Source organism: Pan troglodytes, chromosome 1, assembly GCF_028858775.2.
Source record: "Pan troglodytes isolate AG18354 chromosome 1, NHGRI_mPanTro3-v2.0_pri, whole genome shotgun sequence".
NCBI classification, from domain to species: domain Eukaryota; kingdom Metazoa; phylum Chordata; class Mammalia; order Primates; family Hominidae; genus Pan; species Pan troglodytes.
In genome coordinates this window covers 81,098,429-81,114,915 of record NC_072398.2, presented here as the reverse complement: position 1 = coordinate 81,114,915, position 16,487 = coordinate 81,098,429, and the positions used below count along the sequence as shown (strand labels likewise).

Genomic DNA, 16,487 nt, shown 5'->3' with positions numbered 1-16,487 from the left:
ATACATTTTAAAGGTTACTAATAACAGTGATTTTGGAATTCCTACGAGATACAAAACTATATTCATTCCTCATAATTTCAGGTGTAGAGGGCTGTAAAATTAGAAAAGAAATCAGGATTACTTTATAAATATACTTTGAGATTTTTATCCCTGCAGTGTATTTATTTGAATTAGGAAATTGATGAAGAAGGATATGATGGCTAATAAAATGATTTTTGAGTTTATTCTGGTTAAAAACATGAAATCTGCTCTGTCATTTTGTTACTGCTATGCAAATTTCCCCTTGAAATACATGGGTAAGTAAAGTTATAGTCAAACTGTGATTGTTACATAATGAAAGAGTTGGAAGTCCATAGACATTTTAAGTGGGCCAACTAGTTTTGATACCATGGAATACTTAGCCAAAAGATATTTATATAATCAGAGTGAATGAGGCTGAGTCATGAACATTTTTTTTTCTGGGAGACTTTTCCTTGGTCTTGTTTGTTGCATTAACTAAATTAAGAAAAATAATGCTGAAAGTGGATTCAAATTATGCTTATTGGCCGGGCGTAGTGGCTTACGCCTGTAATCCCAGCACTTTGGGAGGCCGAGGCGAGTGGATCACCTGAGGTCAGGAGTTCGAGACCAACCTGGCCAACATGGTGAAACCCTTTCTCTACTAAAAATACAAAAATTAGCTGGGCTTGGTGGCGGGTGCCTGTAATCCCAGCTACTTGGGAGGTTGAGGCAGGAGAATTGCTTGAACCCAGGAGAAGGAGGTTGCATGAGCCGAGATCACGCCATTGCACTCCAGCCTGGGTGACAAGAGCAAAACTCAGTCTCAGAAAAAAAAAAAAAAAAAGCTTATTATAACAAACCAAACAATTCAGAGGTATACATAGAATAAATTAATAATCTGTCTTATTTGTAATTCTGACACGTTTTGGTGTTTTATACTGAAACTTTGATGATAGTATTCAGACAAGCTTAACTCACCAAATATTTATTGGGTGCCTACTATACACCAAGTCGTCTACTTAACTTTGGAAAATGAAGGATGACCAGACAAAGACATGATCTCTTACTTAAGGAATTCACAGCTTAGTGGAAGTAGAGATACAAGTAAATAAATATGTAAAACTTAATATAGAATTATGTATAAGGACTATGTTCTGTATAAGTAGAACAAAGTAGGGAATAATTAATCTTGATTGGGAACATTAGTAAAGCCTGAGGAAGGTTTTAAAGCATGAGTAAAAGTTTGTTGTATGATTTTGTCTTAATGTTTCCATGATATTTTTGTATTTTCTCAATTTGTGGAGGCCTTTCTATTTCCTTACTGCCTCTAATAATTTCTTTCATTTTTTCCCCCTTCTTTCTTTGGTTCATTCTTTTGTCTTAATTTTTTTTGTACTTTCTGTTTTCCCTTATTTTTCTATCCTTTTTTCTTTTTATCATCTCTCTTTTCTTCTTTTTGACAGTTTACCACCTGCCCTACCCCATTGTTGGGCTTCTTTGTTGACTTCATTCTTTCATTTTCTTCTGGTCCCCATAGCTTGTGCCTAAAAATATACTCCAGATCTGACTACTGCTTACCACCACCCTTGCTACATTACCACCCTGATCCGAGCTATCAGCATCTCTGGCATGACCTATCCCCCTTTGTAGTTGATTTTGCTAGCTTTCTAACCAGTCTTCCTGCTTTCACTTCCTACAGCCCTATAGCTATACAGCATTCAAAGTGATCCTTAGAAACATAAGTTAAATCATGCCGCTCTTCTCATCAACATTTTAAGTGGCTCCCTGTCTGACCTAAAGCGAAACTGAAGTCCTTATGGTGGCTTCAAGATCTTATATTATCTGGTCCTAATTATTACTTCTACTGTTTTCTTCTTTACTGTGCTCTAACCACATCTACTTGCTTAGTAACTCAGGCCAAGCATGACTCTATTTTAGGATTTTGCATTTACTCTGCCTGAAATGCTCTTCCCTGGATACCTGGATTTTTTCTTCCCTGTGTATTTCAGGTCTTTGCTTATGTAACCTTCTTGGTGAAGCCCTACTTCACCATCCTATTTAAAATCACGGCCTTTAACTGATACTACCTATCCCCTTTTCTACTTTATTTCTCTCCATAACAGTAACTTTCTATGTATATTTTGCTTTTTTATTTCATGTGTTGTTTGTTCCATCGGGCTGTAAATTCTGTGACATTGGGGATTTTTTGTGTGTTTTGTCCATTGTTGTTTTCCAATACCTGTAATAGTACCTGACATATAAAAGGTGCTCAAAAAAATATTTGGTGAATGAAACGCCATTTTCAGTATTCTTGCCTAGGTTATTTCACATACTCAGAAAGTCAAATTTGAGATTGTTTTTAATTTGAAGATTTTATTCTATAAATAATTGCTGAGGTTGTAAAACCAGTTCTTTGGCTATGTAATATAAAAATTCCTCTCTGCTGAAACCACGAAGCAAGATTCTATTATATTGTTTTAAGAATAGTTCATATGAAGGATGAAGCCCTCTCCTTTTGGGAGTGATTAGTTGTTTGAGAATTTGCACAGCTGCCACATTAAGCTTACTTTGTTCCGGTTATTCCCTGTCACACACTTATGTCTTCCTGTGTAGATTTTACTATTCTCAGTTGCCTTTAGCCATACTTACACATAATATGGAATTTATGGGGATTTTTTTTTCTGTCCCCTTTGCTGAGGATGCAAAGATTTTTTTCTATTCATGTTACTAGGTATGGTTTCCAGAAGAAATCAGAAAATTCACAGTTAAGTGTCACCAAGTTTTTATCAAAACCTGTTTAATTTTCAGGAAAAAAAAATCAATGAATGCTGTTTTTAAAAAATAAATAAAAATAAAAAGAGTGACCCACACGATGGGAGAAAATGTTTTGCAGATCATGTGTCTGGTTACAGTTTAGTATCCAGAATGTATAAGGAACACTTACAGTGCAACAATAAAAAGACAAATATCCAAACTTAAAAATAGGTAAAGGATTTGAATATATAATACTTTTTTTTCCCCAGAGAAGACATATAATAGAAATGGCAATAAGTACATAAGGAGATACTCAACGTTATTAGTCCTCAGGGAAATGCAAATCACAACCACAGTGAGATATCACTTCATACCCACTAGGACGACTAAAATAAAAAAGACAATAACAAGTTTTGACAAACATGTAGAGAAATTGGAACCCTCAAAAAATTAGAGTTATTATATGAGCCATACTTCCCCTCCCAGATATACAGGCTTCTCTTGGAGATACTGCAGGTTTGGTTCTAGACCATTGCAATACAGTAAATATTGCATTAAAGCAAGTCACACAGATCTTTTGGTTTCCCAGTGCATGTAAAAGTTATGTTTATACTGTACCATAGTCTGTTAAGTGTGCAATAGCATTATATCTTAAAAATCAATGTATATACCTTAATTTTAAAATACTTCATTGCTAAAAAGTGCTAACAATCATCTGAACCTCAGTAAGTTGTATTCTTTTTGCTGGTGGAGGGGCTTACCTTAATGTTGATCACTGCTGATTGATCAGAGTGGTGGTTGCTGAAGGTTGGGGCTGTGACAGTTTCTTGAAATAAGACATCAGTGAAGTTTCTGCATCAATAGACTCTTCCTTTCATAAAAGATGTATTTGTAGCTTGTAACGGTGTTTGATAGCTTCTTACCCACAATAGAACTTTTCTCCAAATTGGAGTCAGTCCTTTCAAACCCTGCTGCTGCTTTATCAACTAAGTTTATGTAGTACTCTATAATAGATCCTTTGTTGTCATTTCAGCAGTGTTCACAGCATCTTCACTAGGAGTTGCTTCTTACGGATGAGCAAAGAAAGTGGTTTGCGCCTCAAGAAACCACTTTCTTTGCTCATCCATAAGGAGCAACTCCTTATCTGTTAGTTTTGTCATGAGATTGCAACAATTCAGTCACACCTTCAGTCTGTACTTCTAATTCTAGTTCTTTTGTTGTTTTCACCTCATCTGCAGTGATTTCCTTTACAGAAGTCTTCTACCCCTCAAAGTGATCCATTAGGGTTGGAATTAACTTCTTCCAAACTCCTGTTAATATTGTTATTTTGACCTCCCACGAATCACAAAAGTTCTTAACAAGGCATCTAGAATGGTCAATCCTTTCTAGGTTTTCAGTTGACTTTTCACAGATCCATGAGAGGAATCACTATCTGTGGCAGCTATAGCCTTACAAAATGTGTTTCTTAAATAAGACCTGAAGGTTGAAATTACTCTTTGATCCATGGGATACAATGAAAATGTTAATCTCCAGGTACATCTCCATCAGAGCCCTTGGATGACCAGGTGCATTGTCAATGCCCAGTAGTATTTTGAAAGGAATCTTTTTTTCTGAGCAGTAGGTCTCAATAGTGGGCTTCAAATAGTCAGTAAAACATGCTGTAAAGAGATGTGCCCTCACCCAGGCTCTTTGTTATTCCATTTATAGAGCAGATTCAATTAAACATAATTCTTAAGGGCCTTAGGATTTTCAGAATGGTAAATGAGCATTGGCTTCTGCTTAATGTCACCACTGCATAAGCCCCTAACAAGAGAACCAGCATGTCCTTCGAAGCTTTGAAGCCAGGCATCAGCTTCTCCTCTCTAGCTGTGAAAGTCCCTAAACGGCATCTGCTTCTGATAGAAGGCTGTTTCATTTGCATTGGAAATCTGTCGTTTAGTGTAGCCACTTTGATCAATTATCTTAGCTAGATCTTCTGGATAACTTGCTGCAGCTTCCACATCAGGACTTGCTGCTTTACCTTGTACTTTTATGTTACAGAAAGACAGCTTCTTTCCTTAAACTGCATGAACCAACCTCTGTTAGCTTCAGACTTTTATTCTACAGCTCCCTTACCTCTATCAGTTTTCATAGCTTTAAAGAGATTTAGGGCCTTGCTCTGGGTTAGGCTTTAGCTTAAGGGAATGTGATGACTGGTTTGATCTTCCTTCTAGACCACTCAGACTGTTTCCATATCAGCAATAAGGCTGTTTCGTTTTCTTATCATTCATATGTCCACTGAGTAGCACTTTTCTAAAAGTTCCTTCCAGAACTTTTCCTTTGCATTTACAAATTTGCTAACTGTTTGGTGCAAGAGGCCTAGCTTTTGGCCTGTCTTGGCTTTCAACATGCTTTCCTCACTTAGCTTAATCGTTTCTAGCTTTTGATTTAAAGTGAAAGGCATATGACTCTTCCCTTCGCTTGAACACTTAGAGACCATTGTAGGGTTATTAACTGGCCTAATTTCAATATTATTGTTGTGTCTCAAGAAATTGGAAGGCTCGAGAGGGAGAGAGATGGGGAAACAGCTGGTCAGTGAAGCAGTCAGAATACACATAACATTTGTCAATTAAATTCAGAGTCTTATATGGATGCGGTTTGTGGCTCCCCAAAGCAATTACAATAGTAAGATCAAAGGTCTCTGTTCACAGATCACCATAATAGGTAGGATAATAATGAAAAAGTTTGAAATATGAGAATTACTGAAATGTGACACAAACATAAAATGAGCACATGCAGTTGGAAAAAATAGCACCAATAGTCTTATTCAATGCAGGGTTGCCACTAAATTTGTAAAAAACCACAGTATCTGTGAAATTCAGTGAAGCAAAGTGCAATAAAATGAGGTACTATGTTTCAATTCTTTTGGGTAGTTCTCCTGTATACCCAAGAGAATTGAAACATGTTCCTACAGAAACTTGTACATATGCTCAATTCAGCATTATTCATAATAGCCAATAAGTGGAATAAGTTTATTTGTCAACCAATTGACGAATGGATGAACAGAATAGGGTATCTTGCTAAAATGGGGTATTATGAAAAATGAAGTACTGATACCTGCTACAGTATGAATAAACCTTGAAAACATAATACTAAGTGAAAGAAACCAAACAAGAAAGGCCATGTATTGTATGATTATTTATATGAAATGTTTAGAAAAGGCATATCCACAGAGACAGGAAGTAGATTAGTGGTTGCCAGGAGCTGAGCAGAGGGATGAGTGGGGAGTGGCTGATCATGGTTTGTTTCTGGGATGATGAAAACGGTCTGGAATTATATAATGATGATGGTTGTACCTCTTTATGAATATACACCGCTGAATTGTATAATTTAAAATTATGAATATTATGGTATGTGAATTATATTTCAATACAAAAATGTTTAAAATGGATCAGATGTGGTGGCTCATGCCTGTAATCCCAACACTTTGGGAGGCCGAAGTGGGAGGATTGCTTGAGGCCAGGAGTTCAAGACCAACCTGGGCAACATAGCTAGACTCCATCTCTAAAAAAATTTTTTAAAACTTAGCTGGTTGTGGTGGCACATGCACCAACTACTCAGGAAGCTGTGGCTGGAGATCTTATTAGCTCTGGAGTTGGCGCTTACAGTGAGCTAGGATGGGACCACTGCAATCCAGTCTGGACAAGAGTGTGAGACCCTGCCTGGAAAAAAAAAAGTTAAAAATGTAAACATTAAAGGGAGCGGTCAAGAGTGATAGGTGCCATAAACATGTCAAATAAGCTCTGAAAGATGCTGTTTGAGTTGGCAGTTGATTATTAATCATATTATTGAACACTTTATAATTGATCAGTGAACTTGGCAATTGATCATTCACTGGTGACTGGTGAGAATGAAGTTAGTGGAAAGATAGGAAATCAATGGAAAGATTGACTACAGTGGATTGAAGGAGGAGTGGTAGATTGAATATAGAATTTTCTCAAGAAGCTTGAGTAAAGTGATAGCAAGAGAAAGGACTCTAGCTGTAAAACTGAGATTTTATGAAGTTGAAATATTGTTTTTTTTCTTAAAAATGATAAGAACCTTTAGCATGCCGTGGCAAAGAGCCAAGAGAGAGAAAATGGATGTAGGTATAGAGAAGAGAGAATTGGTCAAGCAAGATACTCAAGGAGTTGAAGGAATGAAATAAAAAGCACAGATGGAGAAATTAGGCTTAAATAGAATAAATGATACACCCTTCAAGAAAGGCTGGAAGGAGTTAGAAAGTTGTAGATGTAGATTTAATTCATAGAATTCAGCTGAAGAAAATGATGTTATTTTTATTTTCTCTGAAGTAGGAGGAAAAATTGTTAGAGGGCAAGAATGAGGGCAGCAGGATGGAATAGATAGCTTGAGGCAAGTCATAAAGGGTCGCAATAGATTCTGTTTGGGAACCGAAGAGTAAATTGTCAATAATAAGTAAAAATAATGATGGTTCCCATTGTTAATTAGGTATGTGGGTAATTTAACTAGACTATATTTATCATCACAATAGAAAACTAAGGCTCAAGATGGTTAAAAATATCTTTTGTCAGCTGGAAGGTGATACAGGTGGGATTAGAAATCACATATACATGATTTCAAAGTTGCATTCAGACTCTTTAGGTTGAAGATATTAGATATAGGCTGTCAACATCAGTGGATATTTATCCTCAGAATGAATGCTTTAAAAGACTGACGCTTATACCAGTGTCTTTCATATTTTCATGTAGATCTAATTTGCATACTCAAGAAGTAGGGAGATGGAAATAAATAGACATAAAGTATGCTTTAAGAGTTGAGAGTAGATGAGTTTTAGACTTACATAGAATTTACCCGTTCTTATTTTTTAGTTGCGACAACCACCAGTTAAGCGTTTGAGACTTCGTGGTGATTGGTCAGATACTGGACCCAGAGCAAGGCCGGAGAGTGAACGAGAACGAGATGGTAACTATTCTTTGGTCAGCTTTTCTTTGTATATGGTATTTTAAAATTAATATTTTAACTTCCAGTTTCTTCACTATTATAAATTATTCTGTAATGAACATTCTTATACATATAGGTATACTTATGCAAATATATCTTAGGATAAATTCTTAGAAGTGGAATGGCTGAGTCACTGGATAAGTACCTTTTAATTTTGGTAGTTGTTATCAAATTACTCTCCAAAAAAGATGTGCTAATTTACATTCCCACTGAAAGTATAAGAATGCCCATTACCCCATAGTACGTTGGGTATTGTCAGACTTTGCAGTTTTTGCCTTTCTATTAGATATTAAGAGAAATGAAAACTCAGCCCAAGGGTTTTATATTAGCACATAAAATGTTTTCTATCAAGTGCCTTTGATAAGCATAAGAATCAACCCTGGGAGCTTTAAGATAGCACACTTGAAAATAGAATTAATCTATGAATTATAATTCTATATAATTATGTTTTATTAAATTGGTCTGTAACCAAAATCTTACTATAATGACTTCTGAAACATCTCTTGTGATCAAAAGCATATTCCCCAATATATGAGCTACATTATATAAAGGCGATAAAGTGTAAAAGAAACTCTGATTTCACAGAAAATGTAAGAAGAACCGATTTTCATTTTAAATTATAAGACTATAGAATAGAGTTGTCACATTTTGAATTTGACATTACACTTCTAATTTGAAAATGCCCTTGGAAAAACTTGTTTACTTGCAGGAGGAAAAGGAGTGAGGGAGTAGACAAAATACTTTCTGGTTCCAGTTAATTTCAAATATCTGAAATTTGCTTACAGTAAATGATGTTGAAAATAAATTGACTTTAAGGAAACTTCATGCAAAAGCATAAGGCTATTTTGTGTCTGTACTTGATTATAATGCTTTAGGGAGAGGGAAAACCTTTCTTTTAATCTATTAAACTTAGAATTCACGAGCCTTTCTTGGCTGGGTACTCTTAGAACTAAAAATTTAGGTTGAGGTAGGAGGTGGGAGGTTTAGAGGTACCTAAGAATAGGCAAAGATGAAGGAGAGGTGAGCCCTGTTCTCAAGAAACCTTACCACACACATGGAAAGTCACTGATATAAACAATTACTATAAAATGTGATGAGAGCTCTAATAGATTTATATACATTCATACAATTTATTTAGGAAATTTGATTTTTAAAAATATGCTTTCATTTTAAAGCCCTTCAAATCTAGGTTTTTGTATTAATGAAAGATTCTGACTTATTACTAAACTCACTGATAAGACCTATATTGTAATAGGAGAGCAGAGTCCCAATGTGTCATTGATGCAGAGAATGTCTGATATGTTATCAAGATGGTTTGAAGAAGCAAGTGAGGTTGCACAAAGCAATAGAGGACGAGGAAGATCTCGACCCAGAGGTAATTTTTAATATTAATTAAAGTCATCAGAAAGCTGGCAAAAACTACTTATTGAAGCCAGTTTTTATTTATATCATGTAAATTATACCATGTTTTACATCTGTAATAATCACAAGGTTCTTATTGTGTGGTGTGAAGTAGTAGAGAATAAAAGATATTGGATATAATTTGTCCCTTCTGGTGCCATTGGACCTAGTGCGTATCTTTTGCTTTTCTCAAAGTAAAGTAGAAGAATCTGAGGTTTCCTATTTTAAGCCTTTTTTTAACGTGCTCTGAGAATGGAAATATATAAAATTCTGTGTATAAACAAGTTTTATGTAATTGGAAAGATTGATTGCTTTAACAAGAATATGTTGTAGATAAATTTTTATCCCTCTTGACTGGCCTATTTTGTCAAATGGGCCAAATCACCAGTAGTTATTATCACTGAAATTATATATTTGTGTGTGTAAATATAAATGTGTTTTCTGAGCATATCTGTTTAGAGTTGTTGGTTTTAGAAAATATTTAAAATTTGAATTTGCCTTAATGTGTGTTTTGAAGGTGGAACAAGTCAATCAGATATTTCAACTCTTCCTACGGTCCCATCAAGTCCTGATTTGGAAGTGAGTGAAACTGCAATGGAAGTAGATACTCCAGCTGAACAATTTCTTCAGCCTTCTACATCCTCTACAATGTCAGCTCAGGCTCATTCGACATCATCTCCCACAGAAAGCCCTCATTCTACTCCTTTGCTATCTTCTCCAGACAGTGAACAAAGGCAGTCTGTTGAGGCATCTGGACACCACACACATCATCAGTCTGGTGAGGATATTCCTCTCTAAGTATGCTGTGGTTCATCTAATGATTTTTGATAGTGAAAATTTCTTTACTGGCTATTTTGAAAGATACTAAATCACATCAACTTCTTGTTGGAATAAATGATCAAAATGACATGTAATATATGGTTATGTAACTTAAACACAAAAATTAATTATGTCTTACTTGCATGAATTTTAACAAATAGCAGGAATCTTCAATTTATATAAAACAATTGTTTTAAAAGTACAAGTACCAAAAGATAGTGTTTTGACATAGTTTAATGTGCCTGACTTAAATATTATTTTATAGATTATTAGAGACCAAAATATCTTTCTAGATTTATTTGGTTTTATGTCTATATTAAAGTGATTATGAAAATATCAGTATTAGTTTCACTTTGCTTATATTCTTGATTATTTTCCCTCAAATAATGTGGTACTTTTAATATACTCTCTATGGTGGATTTGATATGGTCTTTTGTCAACAACATATAATTTACCAAAAAATTTGTTTCTCTAGTATTTACATGAAAAAGAATTATTTTACCAAATGCTTATCTTCTTGATACTTGATGCTAGTGAAAATAACCTCTACATTCTGTTAAAATGCTATTTTTTTCTCAGTATTATAAGTCTTTATGGTCAACTTTTTTCCCCTAACTATGGAATGTGGTAGTATTTATAATACTAGTAATTTTCAACAGATGTATCTACAGTTTACTTGGCACTTTAAACTATATACATGTAATTATAAAAACCAATAAGATATTTACTCATAGTTTTCTTTGGTTCTTCTAAGGAAGAATTTTACTCAATATAGAGCCAGAATTATTAGCAACTAGAAATATAGCTGGCAAGCCTAAGCTGAAACCTATAAAAAAATTTCTAACAGCTTAGCTGCCAAGCTGTCACTTTATTCTTACATCTCTGGAAACTGATGCCAGATTACCAAATATGGGATGTTTTAATTTAAGCACTCTTTTATCAGTATATACCACTTTTAGTAATTCATTTTCAGTTTCTATGGGAATAAAAGCCAGAGTCAGTTACATAACTGTTAACACTGTATACATTTTATCCATAATAATAAGCTAAAGCTGAGCTACAGAATCAAGGTTTTCACACTCGGTTGACATAGCATTTTAATTTATGGAAAAATAAAATATTTTGGAAGATTTGGGAATTAAAAGCAGAAGTAGTTAAAAGTTTGTTTTTCAAAGCAGGTAAAATTGGGAAAAGCAAGAATTTTTAAAGTGATATTCTTGAACATATTGATCAATTATAAGTTTTTAGGAAAACTTAGCAAGAAGACTCTAGCTTACATTCAGCTTCCACTGAATCTTAACTAATTCTAGTTGTTTCTTAAATATATTTATGAGTAAAGTATTTGGAACTTTATTTTTTAAAGCTATTTAATGCATTTTAATTACTGCATTTCAAATTGCTAAATTCCTTTCAATATTTAATGTAAGTATTAAATGTGACAATCATTTGAATTATTGAAGAAGAAAAATATTTTTGGTGGTCATGTGATGATTGTTGAAACATTACGCAGTACTTTTACTCATAAATTATTTATAGGAAGTAAGGAAATATTTTTAACTGGGAGATTATTGAGAGAATTTTGGTTGACTAAGCTATAGATAATTAGAATATTTCCATGTTATCAAGACAGTATCACTATTGAGAAAAATGATTTGGTGTTAGATGTAACATCTGAAGGTTATGACTGTAGTTCTGATAACAGCTTTTTCATTATTCTGGAGTTCAACGTTTCAGGAGTAAGGACTTAATTTGTTTCTGTTTTTGTTTTTTGTCCAATCTCTTTTGCATTTGCCATAGCCTAAGTCCAAATGTGTTTGTGAATATTGGGAATTGTCCATTGGGTGAATGTAGTAGATGGAAATGTCAGCTTAGGACCATGATTTCTATTATTTCCCTGCATAGAGATAGAGAAAATGATAAAGTATACTTCTGTCTATGCTTGCCTTGCTGTGGATACCTTTTTATGTAAATGTTTATCCCTTTACATGTCCTCCATCATTTTTACTGATATCAAAGAAAGGGACAATGGGAATATGAAAATTTGCTATGCTCCATCTCTGGTTGAACCTAATTGTCTGCTTTCTCTTAGTCTACAGTGGAATCACTGAATGATAGTGAAGAAAGTTATGACCACAAATTTCAATGGGTGCTCAACACTGTGCATCAGAGCAGCCTCACACTGTTGCTCTCCAGCTGTACAAAATGACTATTTTACACCTTCATGTCTCTCAAACTTTAACACTCCCCTTCATCCCCGCCCCACTTCCAGATTCTAACCTTTCATTCACAATGAAAAGTACTCATTTTCCTACTGTCAATAATTTCCCAGCTTTCCAACATCTGTACTCACATTGTGATAGAAGCAGAAAGCTCCTATCAAAAGCTAGTCAATGTAGTTGCTATCCCTTTCCAGCTTCTCAAAGATTTTGCCCCTTCTCTTGCATTATCATTGCCTTTTTTTGCCAAATTGTTTCTTTTGGCCTTAACATGCTCTTATTATCTCCTTTCTTTAAAAATTTTCTCTTAATTATCTCACATTCCCCTTCAGCTGTTGCCTTATTTCTCTGCTGCTTTCGTAATGAGAATCCTCAGAAGAGTTGTTGATAGATGCTCTCTCCATTTTCTTGCCATCCTTCATTTATTTATTAACCAACCCCCATCTGCTTTTCAACCCCGTTTTCCTCTGAAACTTTTAATCAAAGTCACTAGTGACATTCACCAGTTTAAAGGATATTTCTCTGTTAGTACCTTACTAGATTTTTCGACCTGGTTGCATTTAACATAGGCTGTCACTCCTTCTTGAAACACTTTCCTTTCTTGGCATCTATGATATCATATTTGCCTATTAACTCTTATTAATTCCGGTGGGTTTTCAGTAACTGTTGTTCGTGTTTCTTGTTCTATCTCCTTCTGAATATTATAATCAAACCCCTTAGTTTTGGCTCTCTTCTCTTCTCTTTACATACACTCTTTCTCTGGGTGATTGTGTCAGTTCCTCATAGCTTTTAATATCTCCCGTAAATTGATGACTCACAAATATATATATCAGCAATCTGATCTTCTACCCTGAATTCCAGACCCTTATGTCTGATGTCTGACTGCTATTTTGACAGTATGTTTTTGTTATTGTTGTACATCTTTTTTTTTTTTTTTTTTTTTTAAAGACAGTCTCGCTCTGTCACCCAGGCTGGAGTGCAGTGCACAATCTCAGGTCACTGCAGCCTCCCCCTCCTGGGTTCAAGCAATTCTCCTGCCTCAGCCTCCCAAGTAGCTGGGATTACAGGTTCCTGCCACCACACTCAGCAAATTTTTGTATTTTTAGTAGAGATGGGGTTCCCCATGTTGGTCAGGCTGGTCTTGAACTCCTAACCTCAAGCAATCCATCCGCCTCAGCCTCCCAAAATGCTGGGATTACAGGCATGAGCCACTGCACCCGGCCTATTGTTGTACGTCATAAATTTACATGTTCAAACTAAAACTTAATGCAGCCTCCTACCCTTCCTGTTCCGTAATTGGCTCCTTCTTGGTCCATTTGCTTATTTGAATAACCTGTGAGTTATTCTTGATTGCTTCCTTTTCCTCAAGTCCCATGCCAGCTCATCAGCAAGTTCTTTTGCTCCTGTATCTAAACTATAACCTGGGTCTTTTCATCTCACCATCATTTCTTGTCTCCTAATTAATCTCCCTGTACCTACTGTTGTTCCATTATAATGTATTCTCCGTGCAGGAGCCAGAATGAGTATTTTAACATGTTAAATCAGATTATATAACTTTGCTGTTTAAATCCCTTCAGAAGTTCCTAATTGCGTTTAGAAATACAACTACAAAAGAAAAAAAAATCAAACTCCTCACTGTGGACGTATAAGAACTTATATGGCCTGCCCTTCCCTGTCTCTCTAGCCTCATCTCATTCAATTTTCTCAGTACTTGATGATTGTTACACTCTAGATGTACTACTGGTTTCTTTCGGTTATCAAAGAATTTCCGTGCCAAATTCTGCCCTGCCCTGCCCTGCCCTGCCCTCCCCCGCCCCACCCCGCCCCCCTCCCCTCCCCCCCTTTCTCCCACTTGCTTGCTTTCTCTTTCTCTTTCTCTCTCTCTCTTTTCTTTCTTTTCTTCCTTCTTTTCTTTTCTCCTTCCACTTGCTTTCTCTCTCTCTCTCTCTTTTCTTTCTTTTCTTTTCTCCTTCCTTCCTTTCTTTCTTTTTTTTCTTTTTAGACAGAGTCTTGCACTGTTGCCCAGGCTGGAGTGCAGTGGCGTGATCTCGGCTCACTGCAAGCTCTGCCTCCTGGGTTCACGCCATTCTCCTGCCTTAGCCTCCCAAGTAGCTGGGACTACAGGCGCCTGCCACCATGCCCGGCTAATTTTTTGTACTTTTAGTAGAGACAGGGTTTCACCGTGTTGGCCAGGATGGTCTCAATCTCCTGACCTTGTGATCCGCCCTCCTCGGCCTCCCAAAGTGCTGGGATTACAGGCGTGAGCCACCGCGCCCTGCCATTTTCTTTTCTTTCTCTTCTCTTCTCTTCTCTTCTTTCTTTTCTTTTCTTTTCTTTTCTTTTCTTTTCTTTTCTTTTCTTTTCTTTTCTTTCTTTCTTTCTTTCTTTCTTTCTTTCTCTCTCTCTCTTTCTTTCTGTCTCTCTTTCTTTCTTTCCGTCTCTCTCTCTTCCTTCTTTCCTCCCTCCTTCCCTCCCTTCCTTCCCTTCTTCCCTCCCTTCTTTCCTTCTTTCCTCCATCCCTTCTTTCCTTCTCCTCTTTCTCCTTTTTCTCCTTTCCTATCTTTCTCTCTTTCCTGTCTTTTCTTTTCTTTCCTTCTTTCCTTCTTACTCTTTGTTCTTAGTGTTATTCTCTGTATGCTTGGGAAGCCCTTGTCCTGGCTTATCACTTGGCCAACTTCCTTTTCCTTGAGTCTCAGCTCAAATGCCATATAAGACAAGTCTTTCATAACTACCCTAGGTAAAGTCCTCTTTCCTTTTTCTTCTTGCTGAAATTTTATTCTCTTTTATATAACCCTGTTTATTTTGTGAAAAGCAATTATAAAAATTTATAATTTTTTTCACTTTTGATTGTTTATAACATTTCTTTTACTATAATAAGCTCTCATGAAGACAGGATATTGTCTATCTTGTTGTCTCTGAGTAAGCATCTTTTTCCCCCAACAATATTCACCCTGTAAAGATACGATTAAAAGTATGATGAGACATTTTGTTATCTTTAAGCTGATATAGACTAGATAGGGTATATTTAGCTTTATTTTAGTCTTTAGATTATACTTTTAGCCCCAGTCATTTACTCTGGCTGTTTCCATTAGGTTTCCAAAATTTGGTAACACCTAGAAGAGAGATGCTGTGATTAGCTGTCTAACCATTTATCATTTTGGATCCATTGTTTGCCTTTGACTGTCTAGACCACATAGGACTGAGTAGATAATTTTTCTTAGGTTGTTCTGAAGACATTTTAAGGTAACTTACAGAAATACTTTAAAAAATTGTCTCATTATATATATATATATTTATTTATTTGTGCTTTTTCACTCATGTATATATGGGTGAATATGGGTATGAAAATAATTAATTGAAGCAGTGAGTGAGTTGAATATGCAAAATGAATGCCCTGAAGAATGGTAAATCTAGAGGGGTCACAGTGTTGGCTTTGGAGTTTTGTAGCTAAATTAGGAAGGTAAGTAGACTGAAATGGAATTTAAAATCAGTTGATAGATTTTTTTTTTGCTTTACCCTTTGTATTCTTGAATTTTATTTTAATTCATATGTCAGACCATTTGAAATCATGTTCTATATACCTCGCCCAGGATTTGAAGACATTTTGATTTTTATATATCTTCTTTTCTTGAACATTTAACAAAAGACTGCTTTTTAAAATGTGATTATAAAATTATATATTTAAAAATGAGAAAGATACGACCATGAGCTAAAACTGTATAGGTTAAAATGAAATCTTCGTAATTTTATTTATAAAAAATGTTTCAAAATAACTATGAATATTTTCTTCTCTTCTCAGTAAGGCCTATCAGACATCTCTTTCAGTTATTTCTTAAGCCTAGAAATGTTTTCATTTAGTTCATGATTTGTAAATTATTCTCATGTTAAGAATCTTTTCATAATGAAAGAGTATTAAATGAGGCATTTTTCCAAGTGTGCTATTTAATTTTTTTCTTTGGTTTCATTTTAACCTATTTAAAGAATATGATTTAGAGAAGGTGGTAACTTTGAAGTGGATGGGGATATCAGTATATATAAAATTCACCTTTAGGGCTCATATTGAGAAGTGAATCACTTAAAGCTTCCCTGCCCTGTGTTTTTAATTAAATAGACTACTCAGACCATCAGATTTTTTTTTTTTTGAGATGGAGTCTTGCTCTGTCACCAGGCTGGAGTGCAGTGGCGCAACCTCGGCTCACTGCAACCTCTGCCCCCGGGTTCAAGTGATTCCTCTGCCTCAGCCTCCTGAATAACTGGGACTACAGGCGCATGCCACCATGTCCGGCTAATTTTTTT

At 35.4% G+C, this 16,487-nt stretch overlaps 1 protein-coding gene and 1 non-coding gene across 27 annotated transcripts in view; both read left to right on the top strand.

The window, feature by feature from the left end:
* The window catches only part of DCAF6 (DDB1 and CUL4 associated factor 6), a 138,349-nt gene that overhangs the window by 58,739 nt on the left and 63,123 nt on the right, over positions 1 to 16,487 (top strand). For all 26 annotated transcript variants that reach the window (XR_010157391.1, XR_010157383.1, XM_063811648.1 and 23 more), the window contains 3 exons: positions 7,623 to 7,716; positions 9,011 to 9,130; positions 9,674 to 9,934. Coding sequence is in view for 24 of the 26 variants with exons in the window: in XM_063811648.1 (XP_063667718.1) it covers positions 7,623 to 7,716; positions 9,011 to 9,130; positions 9,674 to 9,934 (475 nt within the window). In the remaining 2 variants the exon portion in view is untranslated. The remainder of the gene's footprint in view (positions 1 to 7,622; positions 7,717 to 9,010; positions 9,131 to 9,673; positions 9,935 to 16,487) is intronic.
* MIR1255B (microRNA mir-1255b) lies at positions 3,821 to 3,886 on the top strand. The gene has a single exon (NR_035610.1). It is a non-coding gene; the product is annotated as a microRNA mir-1255b (primary transcript).